General features: G+C 42.4%; 1 protein-coding gene across 3 annotated transcripts in view; it reads left to right on the top strand.

The window, feature by feature from the left end:
• Positions 1–21,732, top strand: part of LOC122556638 (collagen alpha-1(XXIII) chain-like) — a 229,667-nt gene that overhangs the window by 160,472 nt on the left and 47,463 nt on the right. For 2 of the 3 annotated variants that reach the window (XM_043703583.1, XM_043703582.1), the window contains 4 exons: positions 1,406–1,459; positions 3,004–3,048; positions 4,540–4,608; positions 10,680–10,778. In XM_043703583.1, the coding sequence (XP_043559518.1) occupies positions 1,406–1,459; positions 3,004–3,048; positions 4,540–4,608; positions 10,680–10,778 (267 nt within the window). The remainder of the gene's footprint in view (positions 1–1,405; positions 1,460–3,003; positions 3,049–4,539; positions 4,609–10,679; positions 10,779–21,732) is intronic. The other variant, XM_043703584.1, reaches the window with a different exon arrangement.

The raw sequence follows: 21,732 nt of genomic DNA, 5'->3' as shown, positions 1-21,732 counted from the left end.
CTACAATAGTTAATGCGATAACTGCTAGCATCTTCGAGTGCATATTGTTGGTGATTGTGGCTGATCACACAAAATGTTATGTAAGCTGCAAAAGTGAAACGTTTCCACCAGTTTACTCTGTGTTTGATAGTGTGTTTGGGAATCTGCACTATCTCAAGAGTGCTTCATGCACACCATACTTTGGACTACCTTATATCATTGTTAACATCACTGTTTTAATATTTTCTTTCTCCTCTTAAGTTCATCAGAATAGAATCATGTCAACACTAGTAATAAAGTTGAGTTTTGGGGTAAAGGAGGCATCCTCCTGAAAGGCTTCAACCGTTCATTGCACAATTGAGAATAGAATGTTATTTTGAAACCATTCATATTGAAACATTCCTGTCCCTCTTCTATCCACATTTCCGTGATGGCCACAACATTGTAATCCCAAGTACCAATCCACACCTTAAGTTCACCTACCTTATTTCTGGTACTCCTTGCATTGAAGTATACACACTTGAGCCAATCTCTGTGTCCGCAAGTATTCCCTGTCAGTGCTACCTTCTCCACAGCCCCGCTACATTCTTGGACATCCTGAAAAACAGCTAACCTACTTGCTGGACTACAAGTCCGGATCCCATCCCCCTGCCAAATTAGTTTAAACCCCCCCCCCCCCCGAAGAGTGTTAGCAAACCTACCTCCCAGGATATTGGTGCCCTTCTGGTTCGGGTGCAACCCGTCCTGCTTGTACAGGTCCCACCTTCCCCAGAATGCAGTCCAATTGTCCAAATACCTGAAGCCCTCCCTCCTACACCATCCTTGCAGCCACGTGTTCAACTGCACTCTCTCCCTATTCCTTGCCTCACTGTCACGTGGCACCGGCAACAACCCAGAGATGACGACTCTGTCCGTCCTAGCTTCCAGCCTAACTCCCTGAGCTCCTGAACAACCTCTCCACCCCTCTTCCTACCTATGTCAGTTTTGTTTTCCAAAAGCACTTGTTGCTACCTTTTTTGTTGCAGTTTTAATACTGTGGTTTCTGAACAAAAAATGCAGTTTGTGCTGTGGTTCTAAGTTTCATAGACTAAGGTTATCAGGCTATTCACAAATTTGATCAATTCTGCTTTCTTGTGCGTGCAACCCCCCATATCAATACAAATGTAGGAGATATTGTTACTAAATGACTCCATCACAAAAATAGTTAATGAGACTGAAAAATGAACATGAAAACTATAAATCAGCCCTCAGAAATCAAAGTAGTCTTTGAGAAATCTCTGAGCACTTGAAAAATATTTTCAGCCTTGATACGAACATTCAATACAAACATCTTTCTGCTGTTGAGAAACTACGAAAGGGGTCAGTTTGATGGTATGTTTGTTTGCTGAATAGTTTGTGATTGGTACTTGCACGTTCTTTTATCCAGGGAGAAAAAGGCATTGCAGGTGCTCCGGGATTACAAGGGTCAATGGGATTAAAGGTAAATTATAAATTTAGTGTGTTCTGTGAACAGATCTGGGATAGAGCTGGATTGATCCTCCATCAGTGGGTTTCAGTGTAGGGGTGCTCTAAAATCCAGGAGCTGGTCTTCCCATTAGCCACCTGCTGACGATCTATCAGCAACTTTACAACAAGCAAAAGAGGCATCACATGACCCACCCACCCTTGGGGTCACTTTAGGCACAATGGCCACGAGGGACCTTGTCCTGCCCCTGCTACTCTTTTAACTGTGGCGTAGTGTGTGTGAGGGGAGGGAGGGGAAGGAGGACCCACGTCAGCCTGATGCCCAGTAGCTTTAACTGTCCATTGTGAGGTCAGGCAAGAGGGAATCCAACTTTTTGTGGCTACTCCCAGCTCATCCACCCCCGTTCATCTCCCCCTTTAACCCTCTCCCAGACCTCAAACACCAAAACTCAGATGTCCCTGGGCTCTGAGTTACTGCGAACTGTCATATCATGGATATTACTCCCACCTGGCATTGTAAGGATTACAGAGCTGCTTGATATCTGATTGGCTAGCAGATCTCTAAAGTGGGACTACGCCTTAAGACCACGTGGGGGCAGGAGAGTACAAAAGTTTCTCCTTAAAGCAATAACAATTAATTATCCTTCGAATGTTTACAATAAAAAGTTAAAATACTGTCTATATTATCAGGAAGAATAAATCAGTGTGACATAATGATTAAATACAATCCAATTTAATTAGTTATCAGTAGATATGCTTAATTTATATATTTCATATCGGTCCACTTTCAATGAATTTAGTTCAATTATAGAGAAAAGCAGGGATAGACCACAATGTCAAATGGGATGAGCAGAATTTTTATGAGAAACTTTAACACGAAACTTTAATTATGTCGCTGATAATCAGAAGTGAAAACAAAAGATGAATCAACATTTTCTCAATTTCCTAAACTACAGCAAGACATTTCATCGCCATTATTCCTGGCCAGCACTGCCTCCTCTTTTCAAAATTTCTGTCCTTCTCTATTATTAAGGCCTTTCTCTATCCTGCCTCTGTAAATGCCTCCAGAACAAAGTCGCAGTTTGTATTCTCCACCTCTCCAAACACAACTTACCAAAAGTAAGTGAACCTTTAGTCACTGTACACCACCTTTCTGGAGACCACGGCTTCTCAATCACATTTGGTTGCCCGGATTTTTGCTCCATATCCTCGGCAATACACCCAGGAATGTTTCGTTATGTTAAAGTTGTTGTAGGAACGGATCTGAACATTGCTACGGGAAAACCCAGTAAAGATGTTCCCAAAGACCAAATTTGCCGAAGAAATTGATTTGGCGCCTTACTTGTATTTACTGACAAAATAATTTTGCCGCTCTGGTTTATATTTCTGCACCACTTACAAATCAAAGGAGGCTAGCATTTTGGGCCTAAGAGGGTTAAAAGCTGGCACATAATTTGATTGTCAGAAATTACATAATAAAACACATTGTATTTAATTATGGTTGCACTGAATTAATTCAGTGTTGACAGATTTTAACCAATATCATGGAATTCATTTTAGGGTGAACCTGGCGAGAAAGGTGAAAAGGGACGCTCGGGATTGGATGTAAGTACAGTACAGTAATAGTTTTGTCGAGTTTCTTTGGTGGCAGGAAGCTGCTGCCTGTCTAAAGAGCGCTGCAGCATGTAAAATAACGTCCCCTGTACGTCAAAATAAAGTGTAATTATTTTGTTTTGAAGTAAACCTGTCTGGCAACATCCCACCCTTCCCACCTCAAGGCAGACACGCGCGCACACTGTCGTTCTCTCCCTTGTTCGTTCTCGTACTCGTTCTCTTCCCCCTCTCCAGTTCTCTTCTCTCCCCACCCCACCTCACCCACACCAAGACTTTCCATCACTCCCAGGCGGAAAAGAGGCTGGATATCAATATATTTCCAAGCGAAAGCCCCACTGTCCTGAGGGAACAGACCTCCTCTGTTGTGTAGCATTACTTTGTTGCTGGTTTAAATTGCAAAAATAGTTTTTTGTGCTGAAGTCTCTGTTGTGGGAATAGGCCACACATGCTTCAGATTCAGTGACTGAGCAAAGACCAGCATTAGTCTTAAGTTGCAAATGTCATGAGTAAATCACATATTGTCTACATTTCAAAGCAAGCACATTAAAGAAGATGTCACTGACGTTTCAGGGAAGAAATTTTTGAGCAATTAGTTGTTTCCAAGAAACAGAGAATTTTACTGCGTTGAATCAGACCATTTGGCTTATCACGCAATGTGTAGTATGTGTATGGAATGAGCTGCCAGACGAAGTGGTGGAGGCTGGTACAATTAAAGCATTTAAAAGGCATGTGGATAGGAACATGAATAGAAAGAGTTTGGAGGGCTATGGGTCAAGTGCTGGCAAATGGGACTAGAGTAATTTAGGATATCAAGTCAGCATGGACGGATTGAACTGAAGGATCTGTTTTTGAGCTGTACATCTCTTTGACTCTATGTCTGTCCTGGTTCTTTGAAAAAACTTTTCCAATAGCCCTAATCTACTGATCTTTCTCATAGGTTAGTACTTTTTTTTCCTTTGAAGTATTTATCCAATATCCTTGCAGCTGTTATCATTGAATCTGCTAACGCTGTTATTTTTCAGACAATGTGCTCAAATATTTCTTTCTACAACAATATTCTTTTGAGGCGAATCCTGAAGGACAGTATAGTTGAGTTAATAAAGTTATAAACCAGCCTCCCTGCCAATAGCATGTCGAACACCGTGAGGTGCTTGGTACCTATGCCATGAAACTGCATGATTATCTATTGACTTTCCTGCACTTCATGGATAAATACATATAGTGCTTTTTACCACTTTAACTGGTATCCACAGTCTTTGAAAAGTTTCAGATTTATTTTGTGTTCTGGATGTATTACTGGTATGAAGGAAGGTGAGGGGCCACAAAATGCATTGAGAGAAGCATGGGATGAACACTATCTCTTGGGTGTATCGGGAGTTTAGAAGCTACCTTGTCCATGTTTGTACTGAAAGTCTTTTGAACTGAATTTCTCATGCCGTTTAACTAATACTTTCTGTGTATTTATTATCAACTTGTATGAAGGGTCAAAAAGGTGAACCAGGAACAACAGAGATAATAGACTACGACGGAAAAATTCAACAGGCTCTACAGGTAGTGTTTTCACAGTAAATATGAATAAGAGTGTGTGAAAGGAAATACCAACATTGGAATTAGGAGCTGGAGTCAGCCATTTGCCACTCTTGCTTACTCCACCATTTAACATGATCATAGCTGGTCTAATTGTGACCCAACTCCACATTCTCATGTACCACTGAAAACTACTAACCCCTTGTTTGTCAAGAATCTATTTACTTCCACTTTAAACATAATTAATGACCCATCTTCCACCACTCTCTTGGTGAAAGCTGGGGGTGGGGGGGTTAGTACCAAGGATTCACAATTTTCTGAGAGAAGAAAAATCCTCCTCATTCCAGTCTGAAATGGAAAACCCCTGATCACTAAAGTATGTGTCATCGATCTAGCCTCTCCCATAAGGAGAAATATCCTTGCTGCATCTATCCTATTAGGTCCCCTTGGGATCATTTATGTCTCAATAAGATCATCTTTCTTTCTTCTAAACTCTTATGGAAAGAGGCCCAGTCTGTTCAACCTTTCCTCATAAGATAATCCCCCCACCCCAGGTAGCAAGTGAGTGTACCTTCTCTGAACCACCTCTAAATTTACATCCTTGCTTAAATAAGCAGACCAATACTGTACACACTATCCCCAGTGTGGCCTCACCAATGCTCTTTGCTACTGAAGCAAAATATCCGTACTGTTATATTCTTTTCCACTTGGAATGAAGAACAACACTCCATTTGCCTTCCTAATCACTCTTTCTACCTACATGCTAACTTTTTAAGATTCATACTGTACTCAGGCACACAAGTCATTCTGTACCTCAGAATTCTGCAATCGCTCTCTATTTAGATAATACACTTGCACGTTTTCCCACATGTTCCACTTGCCAAAGGTTTGCCCACTGAATTGACTTCACTACATCCCTATGTAGCCTCCTTATGGACATCTTCATACTTACTTTCCTACCTACCCATGTATTCACTGCCTTCTTCCAAGTCACTGGTATAAATTGTTAATAATTGCGACACCTACCCAGGTCTGTGGTATGCCAGTCATCACATCTGACAATCCAAAAATGACACATTTTGCAATCACTCTACATTCTATTGACCAACCAATCTTACAATCATGCTAATATGTTAACCCAATGCCATGCATTCTTATTTTTTCTAGTAGGCCTTGATATTAGCTTCTCAAATGGCTTCTAAAAATCTAAGTGCATTCACCAGTTCCCCTTTGTCCATGTTGCTTGTTACTTCCTCTAAATAACTCAAAAGAAATGAGTAAAATAGGATTTCCCTTTCACAAAGCCATGTTGACTCTGCCTGATTGGAGTAAGAGTTTCTAGGTGCCCTGCTATAACCTTTCCAGTAATGGATTTTAGCATTTTCTCGATGAAAGATGTTAGCTTAACAGTGTTTTCTTTCTGTCCCCATCCTTTCCTGAATAGAAGAGTCACATTAACTACTTTTCACTCTGGGACCTTTCAGAGTTCGTGGAAGATTGGAATTAAAACCAATGCACCTATCATCTCAGCAGTCACTTCCTTTCACATCTTGGATGAAATCCATCAGGACCAGGGAACTTGTCAGAGTTTACTTCTGATGATTTTCTTGGAACCATTTCCCTGCTGTTTGTTTTTCTTTCCCCTTCTGATTAGAATAGATTAGATTCCCTCTAGTGTGAAAACAGGCCCTTCAGCCCAACCAGTCCACATCGACCCTCCGAAAAGTAACTCACCCTGACCCATTTCCCTCTGACTAATGTACCTCATTCTATGGGCAATTTAACATGGCCAATTCACCTGACCTGCACATCTTTGGACTGGTTCACAATTATTTCTGGAATGTTATTTGTATCCTCTGCAGTGAAGACAGACACAAAATATGTGTTCAATTTATTTGTCATTCCCCTACTTTCCATTATTAATTCCCATACTTTACATGTTATTTTTAAATACCTGTAGAAGCACTTCATATGTTTTTATATTTTTAACTAGCTTTCTCTACCTACTCAAACTTTCCCTTTCTTGTTAATCTTTTAACCATCCTTTCTGTTCTTTGTCTTGTGACCTGCCATTCATCTTTGCAGAATTATACATCTTTTCTTTAAATTTGATGCTTACTTTAACTTCTTCATTTAGTCATGAACGGTGTGTCTTCCCTTTAAAATCTTTCTTTCACAATGGAATGTATCTTTGAGTGTTCTGAAATATTTCCAAAAATGTCTTCCATTGTATCTCCAATGACCTATCCCTTTAAAATAGTTTTTCCAATTCATTTTAGCTAGCTCTGAATTCATGTCAGATATCCTGAATCTTGACACTAGCCAGACAACATTATAGTTTGCACTCTATCTCTGTATCCATGCCCCTGACTACTATACTAGCCCCTACTACCACTACACTCCTATTAATTCTCCCACTTCAATGGCTTGCTGTACCATAGTGCCATTTTCAGTTTTCTCATCCATTTTGCAGCCATTGCTTTCATATAGGCAGACTGCAGGAACCTCAAAAATGTTCTGCAACTGCAAAGGCTGAGGCTCCTCCATCTCCTGGGTCTCCATAGCCATCTCATTCACAGTCAGACCCTCTAGCCCTGACAAAATCAGTAGATGCTTTCCTAAAGAATGTGCCCCTAAAGAATGGGGGGGGAGAAAGTGTCCAGATAGTTTTCCTGTGCTCTGTTGCATTAGATGTCTGCAGCTTAGGCTATAGCTCATAAACTCTGAGCTGAGGCTCCTTGAGCTACATTCACTTACCAACAATGTTTGCCCCGGATCATACTGTTGTCCAGGGACTGTCACATTTTGTAGTTGCAACACATCACCTGCCCTGCCATCTTTTATTGTCTGTATTTATTATATTAATTTATTTACAATTAATAAGCACTACTAATCCCTAAGCTGATACAAAATAATAACAAAATCTCATTATGTGTTGAACTGAAACCAGGATTGAAATTTTTTTTAAATTTTTAACAGATATTAATGATTTTTGAGAAGATTTGTAGCTCAGGCTGATGATAAGTATATAAGTTAGCTCGATGAGCTTTTCACCAGAGACTCACTGATAATATTACCGAGTATGGTGACGAAACATCTGAAAACAAACCTTCAAGCTCGGCATGCTAACTTACATACTTATATTCAAAACATCTTATTGACTCCCAGGTCTTTTTTAACTTGCTTTTTAAGCAGCAGTAGTAACAGCTTTATTATTGTGATCTCTATTCAGCACTACCAAAGGTGTCTGCCATTATACTCCAGGGTGAGAGTGCTACTTAGAAAACTGAGGTCTTTTTAAAATAGATGCATGTGGTATCTTTTTATTCAGCTTTTCCTTTTGATTTGATCCACTATGCAAACATCCCAACAAAAATCAAATTGTTTATTGCGATTCAGATCAGAATGCTTTCTTGTGTTATGTTCCTCTAATACTAGAACAGCCTTTTTTTTTTTAAGTAATTGTCTTAAAGAAACTGGTTCAATTTATAAAACTCTAAAATTTCAATCATTTACAAAGTTGCAGCTCAGCAGCAGTTATACATTGGAAATCTAGGTTTAATTTAAGCAAATTAGCACAAACTTTTGCTGTTATTGGCCAATCCTCAGATATCCACGGTAGGTAGGACTCAGCAAATGTACAGTATTTGATTTCTAAAATAAAAATTATGCTGTTTGACAGAAAATATTCAATGAATTTGATTATATACTTTAATATTAAAGCTGTTAATGTTTCCTTTAAATAAACACCAATACATGAGTGTGCATGTCATATTCATCCAGTTATTTTAACCATTTATCATTGTCATTAACTATCCAGTCTGCAAACCTTTTATTTTCTATTGTGATTTTTGATTGTGTTTTTCCAGCAGCATTTCCAAAGAAGTAAGTCAAATAGATAATCAATATCTACCCTCATCCAACAACAATTGCTTTAATAATTGCAATGAATTTTGGAAATAAACTGATCTTTTAATTATCACTTATTACCTGTGTTGTTAGTTTAAAAATATGAAGTTATTAATTGTTGGTCCTAAGGAGACCAGAATTTAATTTGAGTGAGGGGAGCCCCATCCACTAGCTGGAGAACTGGCAGGACTCCCGCATTGTGATTCTCTCGGAGGGTAATGATGCTATTCCAAGATGATTAAGTTTGGCCTGGGCAGCATTGGGTCTCCTGTCAGATTGAACCCCCAATAGAGATAGAGGTCTCACCTCTGGGAGTTGCCAGCTACTCCAACACCGGCATCAGGAGCACCACCACAATCTGTGGCCTTCAGTAGACATCACTGATAGAAATCTATCAGAATAGTGTGTGATTGGAATGGTGGTTGCAGAACAAAGCGTCAGGATCAGAAACAGGGAATGGTTTCCTATGGAGCACACATCTCCCCAATACGGAGACCCTCAACCAGACTAAGTGCCTGTAAATCTGGGCCCCTACCCACGAAGCTGCTGGCAAAGCTGACAGGTTGAATATCAGCGATATGGTGGGTCACTGACAGTGAGTAGTCCTTCAGAGGTCACTGAGGGGCCATGCGGACAAGAAATCTGCCTACGAGCCTTCCCAGCCAAACTTTGATAAAAGGTATGAAAATGTAGAACGTGTTTGACTCATGGGCAAGGACCATCCAAATGGATAATGACAAGTCCATTTATGTTCCAAATTAGAACAAGAAAGTGTCATGCAACAAGGCTAGGAGGCAGGTAATAAATGTGAGAACAGGGCAGTTGAAGGAATAACTCTAACTGGAGTTGGCAACATTATCGCATAGACACACCATCAGCTAACCATTGTAGACATGCCAGTGTGATGATAATATAGGGTGTAGGTTTGCTCGCTGAGCTGTAGGTTTGATATCCAGATGTTTCATTACCTGGCTAGGTAACATCATTAGTGGCGACCTCCAAGTGAAGCGAAGCTGTTGTCTCCTGCTTTCTATTTATATGTTTGTCCTGGATGGGGTTCCTGGAGTTTGTGGTGATGTCATTTCCTGTTCGTTTTTTGAGGGATTGATAGATGGTATCTAGATCTTTGTGTTTGTTTATGGTGTTGTGGTTGGAGTGCCAGGCCTCTAGGAATTCTCTGGCATGTCTTTGCTTAGCCTGTCCCAGGATAGATGTGTTGTCCCAGTTGAAATGGTGGTTTTTTCTTCCGTGTGTATTTAGTACTGGACCCTACTCTCCCATCTGATTAAATGCCATACCCACAGAAAAAAAACCCACCATTTCGACTGGGACCACACATCTATCCTGGGACAGGCTGAGCAAAGACATGCCAGAGAATTCCTAGAGGCCTGGCACTCCAACCACAAGTTCATCTGTGCTGCAGTGTGAGGTGGCTCGTTGGAATAGTGTTCTGATACAGCTTCATTTGTGTGTGTTGGGATGGTTGCTGGTGTAGTTAAGTATTTGGTCAGTGTTTTTCGGTTTTCTGTATATGATGATATGTGATTTAGGGTGATGTGTGATGATATGATATGTGATGATAATGTCTCAGACCATTTGGAATGAGATAACTACACTTGCTCCCTACATCTCAAAAGTTTTATGAAAATATCTTTGGTATGGGTGACCTGCTCCACTTACTGAAGGAATAGAGTAAAAAGTGGCCTGCTCTCTAACCTCTTTTACACATCCAACAGCCACCATGCACTGTAGCTGGTGTCTGGTGGATGGAAGGTGCCATGCCTTGGTAGAGGGACAATGATAGGTAATAGGAAGTGTTTGGAGCTCATGAAGTGGACCGGATGGAGTAGTGAATGAGAGCTGCAGGGCTTTTTTTTTGTAAAGCTGGGACAAAGACTTGAGCACTGAGGTGGAACTTCACAACAAGCACCAATCCCATGGCTGCATATGACCTTTCTCTGGGATAGCTGGCATCTGACCCACCCCACCCCATCATTTAAGATCCCCAGAGATGGTACTTCCAAAAGGAAGGCACAAAACTGGGATCTTTCCCGACTGCTGTATCCTCAAGGATGAAAATCCAATCAATCATCTTAACATGCATATGCGTTAAGGTGAGGCGGTTTATATATGAGCGTACAATTATAGTATTGTGTTTTCTGAGATATGTGTTTCATATATTTTAGGGTATAATTGGGCCTAAAGGAGAATCAGGAATCCCAGGAGTCCCAGGAATTCCAGGACAGAAAGGTGAAAAAGGAGACATTGGGTCCTCTGGTCCACCTGTGAGTGTCTATCTGAAAGCTCTCATTTCTTAAAGATGACAGTATATCCTGATACGTAAATAAGATGTCAGATATCAATAAATAAAAGCTATGAAGACATCCAGTGAAGCATACAAATTGACAGTAGCTCCAGCTCTAATTTTTTTTTTCACTTCTACAAGTCCACCTTTACTTCTCCTATCTCAAATCTACTGACCCTGAAACAGCATCACTCCTAACTGCTCGACTAATCAGATTATCTGGTTACCTACTTCATTGTTTTTATGTGGGGCCTTGTTTCATCCAAATTGTATACTGCATCTCCTCCAGTACGACAGCGACTGTACTTCAAAACTACATTCTGTATAAAAGTAGTTTGGAATATTCTGAAGTCAGGAAATGTACTATATAAGTTGCTATCCTTTTCTTCAGAGCCATACCTGGCTGAAGCCTTCACATCAGGCACATAATGTCAATTGCAATCACTGCAAGGCTAATCATCATCAATGTGACTCTCAATCTGGTGGGAAGTGGACTTTGCCAAACAAAGGTACAGCTATCTGTCTATTCCTAAATGGAACTACCCACTTTATGATAGCAAACACAGGCTGATAAATTAAACAAAAGAATTTTGTAACAGAAGCCGGACCCTGAATAACCATCTCTATGACAACGTGGCATGCTTTGAATGATTCAACCAGTGCTATGTTTACTTTTCATAAACCATGTGATTAATTCATCCTGTTCATGAAGTTTACAGTTTATTCTCCCAAGCTCGCTGACTCCATTGCAGGCTTAGAGATCAACTTTGATGTTGCAAGACAAACACAGATTTACCTTTTTAAATGTAAAAAATTCCAAGCTTGTTTCAATTGCATTTACTAGAGAGTTACTTATTGATTTATCAATCTTTTATTTGTCTCAGTAAAGATGTAGCCAGTGAATGAGGTGAGCAATGGTGAGTCATTTGGGAAAAGATGGCAACATTGGAAAGACAAGATTCTTAACAGCGATAAATAAAAAAATCAAGTTTTCTACCTGCAGTTTGAACACTGACATGCAAATCTTTCCTAGTGAGCAGCAGAAACCTATTTGCATGCATGGCTTGCTTTTGCAAACCAGCATCTTTCATTGCAATGATGCTGCCAGGTCTCTGTACACCAGTAAAGACACCCATCTCATGCATTGGGATTAAAACCAGAAAGTGCTGGAGAAAGCAACAGATCTGGCAGCACCTGTGCGGTGGAAACAGAGTTAATATTTCAAGATTCTTCTTTGGAACTGAAAAGGGCTAGAAATTTTTTTTTAATGCTGTTGCTAATGGAAGAGGAGGAGCAAGAGGAACTGATGGTGAGGATGCCTGGAGCAAAAGATAAAAGGAGGACTAATGGTAGTAAAGGAGAGATAGAGATGTAAAAGTATGTGTTCACGATAGCTGTGAACAGCAGCAAATAGGTTTACTCTCAATAGACAGGATCTATGTCATCAAGACATGGTCATGATGTGGAGTTGCCTGTGTGAGACTGGGATAGACAAGGTCAAAGGTCAGGTGACACCAGGTTATAGTCCAACAGGTTTATTTGAAATAACAAGCTTTTGGAGCATTGCCCCCTCGTCAGGTGAAGTTTGATCACGACGTGGTGGTGGAGGGAAATCAAAGTCCAGAATTGTTCATGCTCTGAAGTTGTTGAACTCTGTTAAGTCCTGAAGGCTGTAAACTGAGGTGTTGTTGTCTAGCTTATGTTAGGCTTCTCTGGAGCACTGCAACAGGCCTAGGATGGAAATGCACAAGAGAAAGGTGGCTTATTGAAATGGCAAGCAACTGGTAAGGTTAGAGTTCATTCATGTGGACAGAATGGATGTGTTCTGCAAAACAGTCACCTAGTCCATATTTAGTCTCATCAATGCAAAGACCATCAATGCACCTTGTGAACAGTAGACTGTACAAGAAGTACAAGTAAATCACTGCTTCACCTATGTCTGAGGCCTTGGAAAATGAGGGAGGAGGTAAAAGGGCAAGTTTTAGCCTTTGATTGCATGGTAAGGGAGGATGTGTTTTGGGATGGCTCCTGCTAGAGGGAGTGGAAATGGCAAAGGATGAGGTGGGAAGTGAGGACTACAGGAAGCCCTATCATTGTTCTGGGAAGGAGGGGAAGGGCTGGGGACAAAAGTGCAAAATATGAGCCAGCCTTGGCTGAGTGGTCTGTCAGCTGTGGTGATGGGGAGAATCCTCAGTTCAGCAAAAAGGAGCACTTGTCCTGTGGAAGGTGGCATCATCACAACAGATGCAATGGAGATTGAAAAACAGAGAATTTAATGAAGTCTTTGCAGAAGCAGGGTGTCAGAAAGTATAGTTAAGATAATTCTGGCTTTGTTATGAGTATTGGTAGAGACCTTTATCTGCAGAGAAGACAAGAAAAACAAAAGAAAAGTCAGGGATGGAATCCTCACTCCCCACTAAAGAAGGTGAGGAAGGAATGATAATGAGAAGCAAAATTGATGAATCTGAGCAGGATGCATCTTTCAGCTCCTTACTAGCTCTCTTTTTGCACCTACTCAGATGCTTACTGCACATCTACCCCGTCTTTTTGTACCTTGCCTCATTCAGAACTTCGAGGCTAACAGTACTTAGAGTCATAAAGGTGTACAGCATGGAAATAGACCCTTTGGTCCAATTCATCCATGCTGACCAGATATCCCAACCTAATCTAGACCCATTTGCCAGCACTTGACCCATATCACTCTAAACGCTTCCTATTCATATACCCATCCAATGCCTTTTAAATGCTGCAATTGTACCAGCCTCCTCCACTACCTCTGGCAGCTCATTCCATATATGCACAAGCCTCTGTGCGACAAAATATGACCCTTAGGTCCCTTTTATATCTTTCCCCTTTTGTCCTCAACCTATGCCCTCAAGTTGTGGACTCCCCCAACCCCAGGGAAAAGCCTTTTGTCTGTTTACCCTATCTGTGCCCCTCATGATTTTATAAGCCTCTACAAGGTCACTCCACAGCCTCCAAAGCTCCAAGATAAAAAGCCCCAGCCTGTTCAGCTTCTCCCTAGAGTGCAAATTCTCCAACGCTGGCAACATCCTTGTAAATCTTTTCTGAACCCTTTCAAGTATCACAACATCCTTCCCATAAGAAGTAGAGCAGAATTGCATGCAATATTCCAAAAGTGGCCTAACCAATGTCCTGTACAGCCACAACATGACCTCCCAACTCCTGTACTCAATACTCTGACTAATAAAGGAAAACATACCAAATGCCGCCTTCACTATCCTATCTACCTGTGACCCTACTTTCAAGGAGCTATGTACCTGCACTCCAAGATCTCTTTGTTCAGCAACACTCCCAAGGACCTTACCATTAAGTGTATAAGTCCTGCTAAGATTTGCTTTCCCAAAATGCAGCACTTCGCATTTATCTAAATTAAATTCCATCTGCCACTTCTCAACTGATTGGCCCATCTGATCAAGATCCTGTTGTACTCTGAGATGACCTTCTTAACTGTCCACTACACCACCAATTTGGTGACATCAGCAAACTTACTAACTATATCTCTTCTGCTTATATCCAAATCATTTATATAAATGATGAAATGTACTGGACCCAGCACTGATCCTTGTGGCACTCCACTGGTCACAGGCCTCCAGTCTGAAAAGCAACCCTCCACCACCACCCTCTGTCTTCTATCTTCGAGTCAGTTCTGTATCCAAATGGTTAGTTCTCTCTGTATTCCATGAGATCTCACCTTGCTAACTAGACCTCCATGGGGAACCTTGTCAAACGCCTTACTGAAGTCTCTGAAGTCCACGTAGATCATGGTCGAGCGTGTGGTGCTGGAAAAGTACAGCTGGTCAGGCAACATCCGAGGAGCAGGAAAATCGACATTTCAGGCAAAAGCCCTTCATCAGGAAAGAGGCTGGGAGCCTCGGAGGTGGAGAGATAAATTGGAGGGGGGTGGTGTTGGGGGGACAATAGATGAGAGTGCAATAGATCATTGGAGGTGGGGGTAATGGTGACAGGTCAGAGGGGAGGGTGGAGCAGATAGGTGGGAAGGAAGATTGACAGGTGGGACAGGTCATGAGATTGGTGCTGAGCTGGAAGGTTGGAACTGGGATAAGGTGAGGGGTGGGGAAATGAGAAAACTCGTGAAATCACCATTGATGCCATGGGGTTGGAGAGTCCTGAGGCGGAGGATGAGGCACTCTTTCTTCAGGCATCAGGTGGTAAGGGAGTGGCGATGGAGGAAGCCCAGGACCTGCATGTACTCGGCGGAGTGGGAGGAGGAGTTGAAGTGTTCGGTCATAGGATGATGGGGTTGATTGGTTCGTTCAGGTGTACCAAAGATGTTCTTTGAAATGATCTGCAAGTGTCTCCCCCATATAGAGGAGAACGCATCGGGAGCAATGGATACAGTAAGTGACATGTGTGGAAGTGCAGGTGAAACTTTGGATGTGCCTTGGACAGAGGTGGGGGTGGGGGTGGTGTGGGCGTAGGTTTTGCAATTCCTGCAGTGGTAAGGGACGGTGCCGGTAGGGGAGTGCGGGTTGTTGGGGGGGCGTGGACCTGACGAGGTAGTCGTGGAGGGAACAGTCTTTACAGAAGGTGGATAGGGTTGGGAGGGAAACATATCCCTGGTGATGGGGTCCGTTTGTAGGTGGTGGAAATGGCAGCGGATGATGCAATATATACGGAGGTTGGTGGGATGGAAGGTGAGGACCAGGGGAGTTCTGTCCTTGCTGCAGTTGAAGGGATGGAGTTGGAAGGTAGGCGTGCGGGAAGTGGATGAGATATGCTGGAGGGAATTATCAACCATGTAGGATGGGAAATTGCAGTCTTCAAAGAAGGAGGTCATTTGGTGTGTCCTGTGGAACTGGTCCTCCTGGGAGCAGATGCGGCGGAGGCGGAGGAATTGGGAATAGTGGGTTGCATTTTTACAGGAGGCAGGGTGGGAGGAGGTGTAGTCGAGGTAGCTGTGGGAGTTGGTGGGTTTATAGAAAATGTCAGTGAGTCGGTCCTCGTGGATGGAGGTGGAGAGGTCCAGGAAGGGGAAGGAGGTGTAAGAGATGGTCCAGGTGAATTTAAAGTCTGGGTGGAATGTGTTGGTGAAGTTGATGAACTGTTCACCCTCCACATGGGAACTCGAGATGGCACCGATGCAGTCAGCAATGTAATGAAGGAAAAGTGGGGGAGTGGTGCCGTTGTAACTGCGGTAGGTAGACTGTTCCACGTAGCCGACAAAGAGACAGGCATAGTGAGGCCCATGTGGATGCCCATGACTACAAACGTTGATTTTTTCTGCTCCTTGAATGCTGCCTGACCTGCTGTGCTTTTCCAGCACCACACTCTCGACTCTAATCTCCAGCATCTGCAGTCCTCATTTTCTCTATATAGATCATATCCACTGCTCTGCCATCATCAATCCTCTTTGTTACTACTTCAAAAAACTCAATCATGTTCATGAGACGTGATATCCCACGCACAAAGCCATGTTGACTATCCCTAATCAGTCCTTGCCTTCCCAAATACATGTACATCCTGTCCTTCAGGATTCCCTCTAACAACTTGCCCACCACCGACGTCAGGCTCACTGGTATACAGTTCCCTGGCTTTTCCTTACCACCTTCCTTAAATAGTGGCACCACATTAGCCAACCTCAGTCTTCTGGCACCTCACCTGTGACTATTGTTGATACAAATACCTCAGCAAAGGGGGCTAGCAATCACTTCTCTAGCTTCCCACAGAGTTCTGGGGTACATCTGATCAGGTCCTGGGGATTTATCCTACTATATGCTTTTCAAGACATCCAGCACCACCTCTTCTCTAATATGGACATTTTTCAAAATGTCACCATCTATTTCCTCACATTCTATATCTTCCATGTCCTTCTCCACAGTAAATACTGATCAAAATAGTCATTTAGTATCTCTCCCATCTCCTGCGGCTCCACACATAGGCTGCCTTGCAAATCTTTGAGGGGCCTTATTCCCTCCCTAGTTACCCTTTTGTCCTTAATATATTTATAAAAACCCTTTGAATTCTCCTTAACCTTATTTGCCACAGCTATCTCATGTCCCCTTTTTGCCTGCCTGATTTCCTTCTTAAGTATACTCCTACTGCTGTATACTCTTCGAAGGATTGACTCGATCTCTCCTGTCTATACTTGACGTTCTCCCCGTGTCTGCGTGGGTTTCCTCCGGGTGCTCCGGTTTCCTCCCACAGTCCAAAGATGTGCAGGTCAGGTGAATTGGCCATGCTAAATTGCCCGTAGCGTTAGGTAAGGGGTAAATATAGGGGTATGGGTGGGTTGCGCTTCGGCGGGTCGGTGTGGACTTGTTGGGCCGAAGGGCCTATTTCCACACTGTAATGCAATGTAATGACATATGCTTCCTTTTTTTTTCTTCACCAAAACCTCAATTTCTTTAGTCATCCAGCCTTTCCTTTCATCCTAACAGGAATATACTGTCTCTGGACTCTTGTTGTCTCATTTCTGAAGGCTTCCCATTTTCCAGCCGTCCTTTCACCTGTGAACATCTGCCCCCAGTCAGCTTTTCAAAGTTCTTGCCTAATACTGTCAAAACTGGCCTTCCTCCAATTTAGATCTTCAGTTTTTAGATCTGGTCTATCCTTTTCCATCACTATTTTAAAACTAATACAATTATGGTCGCTGGCTTCAAAGTGCTCCCTTACTGACACTCAGTCACCTGCCCTGCCTCATTTCCCAAGAGTAGGTCAAGTTTTGCACCTTCTCTAGTAGGTACATCCACATACTGAATAAAAAAAATTTCCTGTACACTCTGGAAAAACTTCCTCTCCATCTAAACCCTTATCACTATGGCGGTCTCAGTCTATGTTTGGAAAGTTAAAATCCCCTACCATAACCACCCTATTATTCTTACAGGTAACTGAGATCTCCTTACAAATTTGTTTCTCCATTTCCTGCTGACTAATTGGGGTCTATAATACAATCCCACTAAGGTGATCATCCCTTTCTTATTTCTCAGTTCCACCCAAATAACTTCCATTGATGTATTCCCAGGAATATCCTCACTAAGTACAGCAGTAATGCTATCCCTTATCAAAAACTCGACTCCCCCGCCTCTCTTGCCCCCTTTCTAATCTTTCTATCACATTTGTATCCTGGAACATTAAGCTGCTAGTGCTGTCCATCCCTGAGCCACATCGCTGTAATTGCTACGATATCCCGTCCCATGTTCCTAACCATGCTGTGAGTTTATCTGCCTTCCCTGTTAGGCATCTTGCATTGAAATAAATGCAGTTTAATTAATCAGTCCTACCTTGTTCTCTGCTTTGTTCCTGCCTGCCCTGACTGTTTGACTTGCTCCTTTTCCCAACAGTACTAGTCTCAGATTGATCACTTTCCTCACTGTTTCCCTGGCTCCCAAACTCCCATCTTGCTCATTTAAATCCTCCCAAGCAGCTCCAGCAGTTGTACTCTCCCTGACATTATATTAGTCCCCTTCCATTTCAGGTGCAATCCATCCTTCTTGTACAGGTCACTTTTACCCCAGAAGAGATTCCAATGATCCAAAAATGTGAATCCTTCTCCCATATGCCAGCTCCTCAGCCACACATTCATCTGCTCTATCCTACTCTTCCCACCCTCACTAGCTCATAGCACCAGGAGTATTCCAGATACTACTACCCTTGAGGACCTCCTTTTAAAATTCCTGCCTAACTTCCTATATTCTCCCTTCAGAATCTCATCCTTTTCCCTTCCTATGTCATTGGTTTCATTGTGTACAATGACCTTCTTTTGGCCCCTCTCCCCTTTTGAGAACATTCTGCTCCTTTCTTGTCATTTAGTGTAGACTGAAGCCTCTGATATTTCTCAGCACCACGCAGTGAAGAGAATGACATCATACAATGTCAGTGTCTCACCTGTAGCAAATACCCTGCATGTTACACGTGAGCTTTGAGAGGGGAACAGTGCATCACTAAGCTGTATGTCTAGAGTTCAAGGGAAATGAGCAATGTTCTCTCTCTGAACCCAGAGCCACTGGGAAGCTACGTGCATTGTGGTGATGCATTTCCTCCACTTGGAATTCACTGCTGCATGTCTGAATCAGGGCGACGAGTGCAAAAAGTGCATATAGAGGCATCACTAAGGGGCTGCTCTCTTCAGGGCTGATTCCACTGGTGCCTGCAGGAGACAAGAGGGAGTAAGTTGCAAAATAGGGGTAGAGTTTGGGCATTTGAAAATGCAGTCATTGTGCTGGTAATGGGAGTGCAGTACAGGACTTGACAATAAAGCTTATTTTCTGGTTGGGCCATGTAGGTTGCATCACTGTATGATGGTCACAGTCCTCTCCTGGTAATGCAAGGGCTCTCCCCTCATAGTGAGAGAGGAGCTGGTTGTCAACCCCACCCATCTGGGCTCTCTTGAGTCAAATGTGGATTGTTTACTCCTGTCATGAGACAAAGAGAATGATTGAGTGAAATGAATGTGGATGGCACAGCTGTTAGTGCTGGAGTGAATGGGGAAAAAGTGGTGAGATGTCTTGAGTCAGTGAAGACGAAGTGCAGAGGACAAGCAGAATTAGAAGTCTGAGGGGGTCGAGTGAGACGCCAAGGTAATAGTGAGTGTGGTAGACCATGAGGTTTCAGTGACAGAGTTAGAAGTGTGAAGTAGCAGAGATTTAGCAAGTTCTATGACCATAACTGACTCAGCACTAAAATCTCTCCTGACCTCTCAATTCTTCTGACTACAATCTCTTTTGCTTCCCTTGCTTCTCCACCTTTGTGAATTCTCTGGATTTCTTTTCACATGCTACACTGACTCTGCGTCTGATTTTCTTCCATTAAGTCACCTCTTAATCAACTCTTTGAATTCAATGTTATAGAGTCATCGAGTGATACAGCACAGAAACATGCTGACCAAGTTTCCCAAACTGAACTAGTCCCCTGTGCCTGCGTTTGACTGATGTCCTTCTAAACCTTTCCTATTCATGAACCTGTCCAAATACTTTCAAATGTTGTAACTGTATCTGCATCTACCACTTCTTCTGGCAGTTTATTCCACATACAAACCACTTTCTATGTGAAAAAACTGCCTTTCAGATCCCTTTTAAGTCAGTCTTTGTGGCTTTCTTTGGCATCACACTTTGCCAAGAAATAAGCTTTCCTTGTCTAATAGATTTCCTCCAAGTTTTTAAGTAAAAGGAAATAGTATTCCATGTGCTGAGTACATAACCATCTTTTGTCTCACACATTGAAGGAAGTGCTCTATTTCTGCTCAGTGACAGAAAATAAAATCGCATTTCTTCCAAGAAGGAAAAAGAGACACTTAAAAATTCCACAAGATAGCATTAAGATCTCTTCCTCAGTTTTATTTTTGTCTCTGTGAAAAATAATGCTGAACTTTACATGTTGGAAAGTCTGTACACACCATAATGGCTGAGCTAAATGCTTACTTAAAGTTGCACTTTGGACATAACAATTGCCTTTGTTGAGATGGCAAACCTGGTAAGGTTTCTGTCCCTGATTCAATTCAACTACCATTACTACAAAATCCATTTGATTTTGTAGGGCTGGGAAATTGACTAAGGTTCCATGTTTAAATAACCTACAAGCCCACACACAGATGGGACCAACTGGATGACACACCAAAGTGCCCAAAGTATAAGACAGCAACTTCAGGAGAGAAAAGTAAGCATTTAAAGGAATATTATATTTCATAGCATTATTTCCAGGAGTACGCTGTATAACTGATGTTTTTCTAACTTACTGGGAATATGGTGTCTTTATATAAATGTGTTCTGAAACTATAGAACTAGGAAGGCTCAATAAGGATTCTTTCTTGATTATATGTTTTTGGAGATAAGTCTCTTGATTAAACTTAAAATATAAGCCATAGCTGCTAATTTAACCTGGGGCAGTGTTTGTAGAGGAATAAGACGGTGTTATTTTCTGGGTCTGTAGATTGTGAAGGAGCAAAAATGGCCTTTGCAGTGATATGTACTTGTCAGTTTAAAGACAGTTTAAGGGTTACTGTGGATTATATCTGCCCCAAATGCTGTTAGATGCGAATCTTATCAGATTGAGTGGATCAGTTGGAGAGACAGATAGAAGCGATGAGGAATTTGCAACAGCAACAGTATGTGATGGATGGCAGTTATAGGAAGGGGGGAAAAAGTCTCAGATACAGTCACATAGTTGGGTTAACTCCAGGAAGGGTAAGAGAGGTAGGCAGCTAGTGCAGGAGTCTTTTGTGGATATACCCATTTCAAACAGGTATGCTGTTTTGGAAAATGTACGGGGTGATGGATTCTCAGGGGAACGGAGCACGAACAGCCAAGTTTCTGGTATTGAGACTGTCTCTAATGCAACAAGGGGTACGTCGGCTGCCAAGAGATCAATTTTGTTAGGGGATTCTGTAGTCAGAGGTACAGACAGACGTTTCTGTGGCCAGCAGAAAAAAAGCAGAATGATGTGTTGTTTCCCTGGTGCCAGGATCAAGGATGTCTCAGAGCGGCAGCAGAATGGTCTCACGGGGGAAGAGGGGCCAGCAGGAGGTCATTGTCCACATTGGAACCAACGACATTGGAAGGGAAAAGGTTGAGACTCTGAAGGGAGATTACATAGAGTTAGGCAGAAATTTAAAAAGGAGGTCCTCAAGGGTAGTAATATCTGGATCACTCCCGGTGCTATGAGCTAGTGAGGGCAGGGATAGGAGGATAGAGCAGATGAATGCATGGCTGAGGAGCTGGTGTATGGGAGAAGGATTCACATTTTGGATTATTGGAATCTCTTTTGGGGTAGAAGGTGACCTGTACAAGAAGGACGGATTGCACCTAAATTGGATGGGGACTAATATATTGGCAGGGACATTTGCTAGAACTGCTTGGGAGGATTCAAAGTAGTAAGGTGGGGTGGGGGGGGGACCCAGGGAGATAGTGAGGAAAGAGATCGATCTGAGATGGGTACAGCGAGTCAAACAAGGCAGG

The sequence above is a fragment of the Chiloscyllium plagiosum genome, chromosome 14, assembly GCF_004010195.1.
Source record: "Chiloscyllium plagiosum isolate BGI_BamShark_2017 chromosome 14, ASM401019v2, whole genome shotgun sequence".
NCBI classification, from domain to species: Eukaryota; Metazoa; Chordata; class Chondrichthyes; order Orectolobiformes; family Hemiscylliidae; genus Chiloscyllium; species Chiloscyllium plagiosum.
Note: the sequence above shows the minus strand (reverse complement) of the source record. Positions and strands in the feature narration are given on the sequence as shown.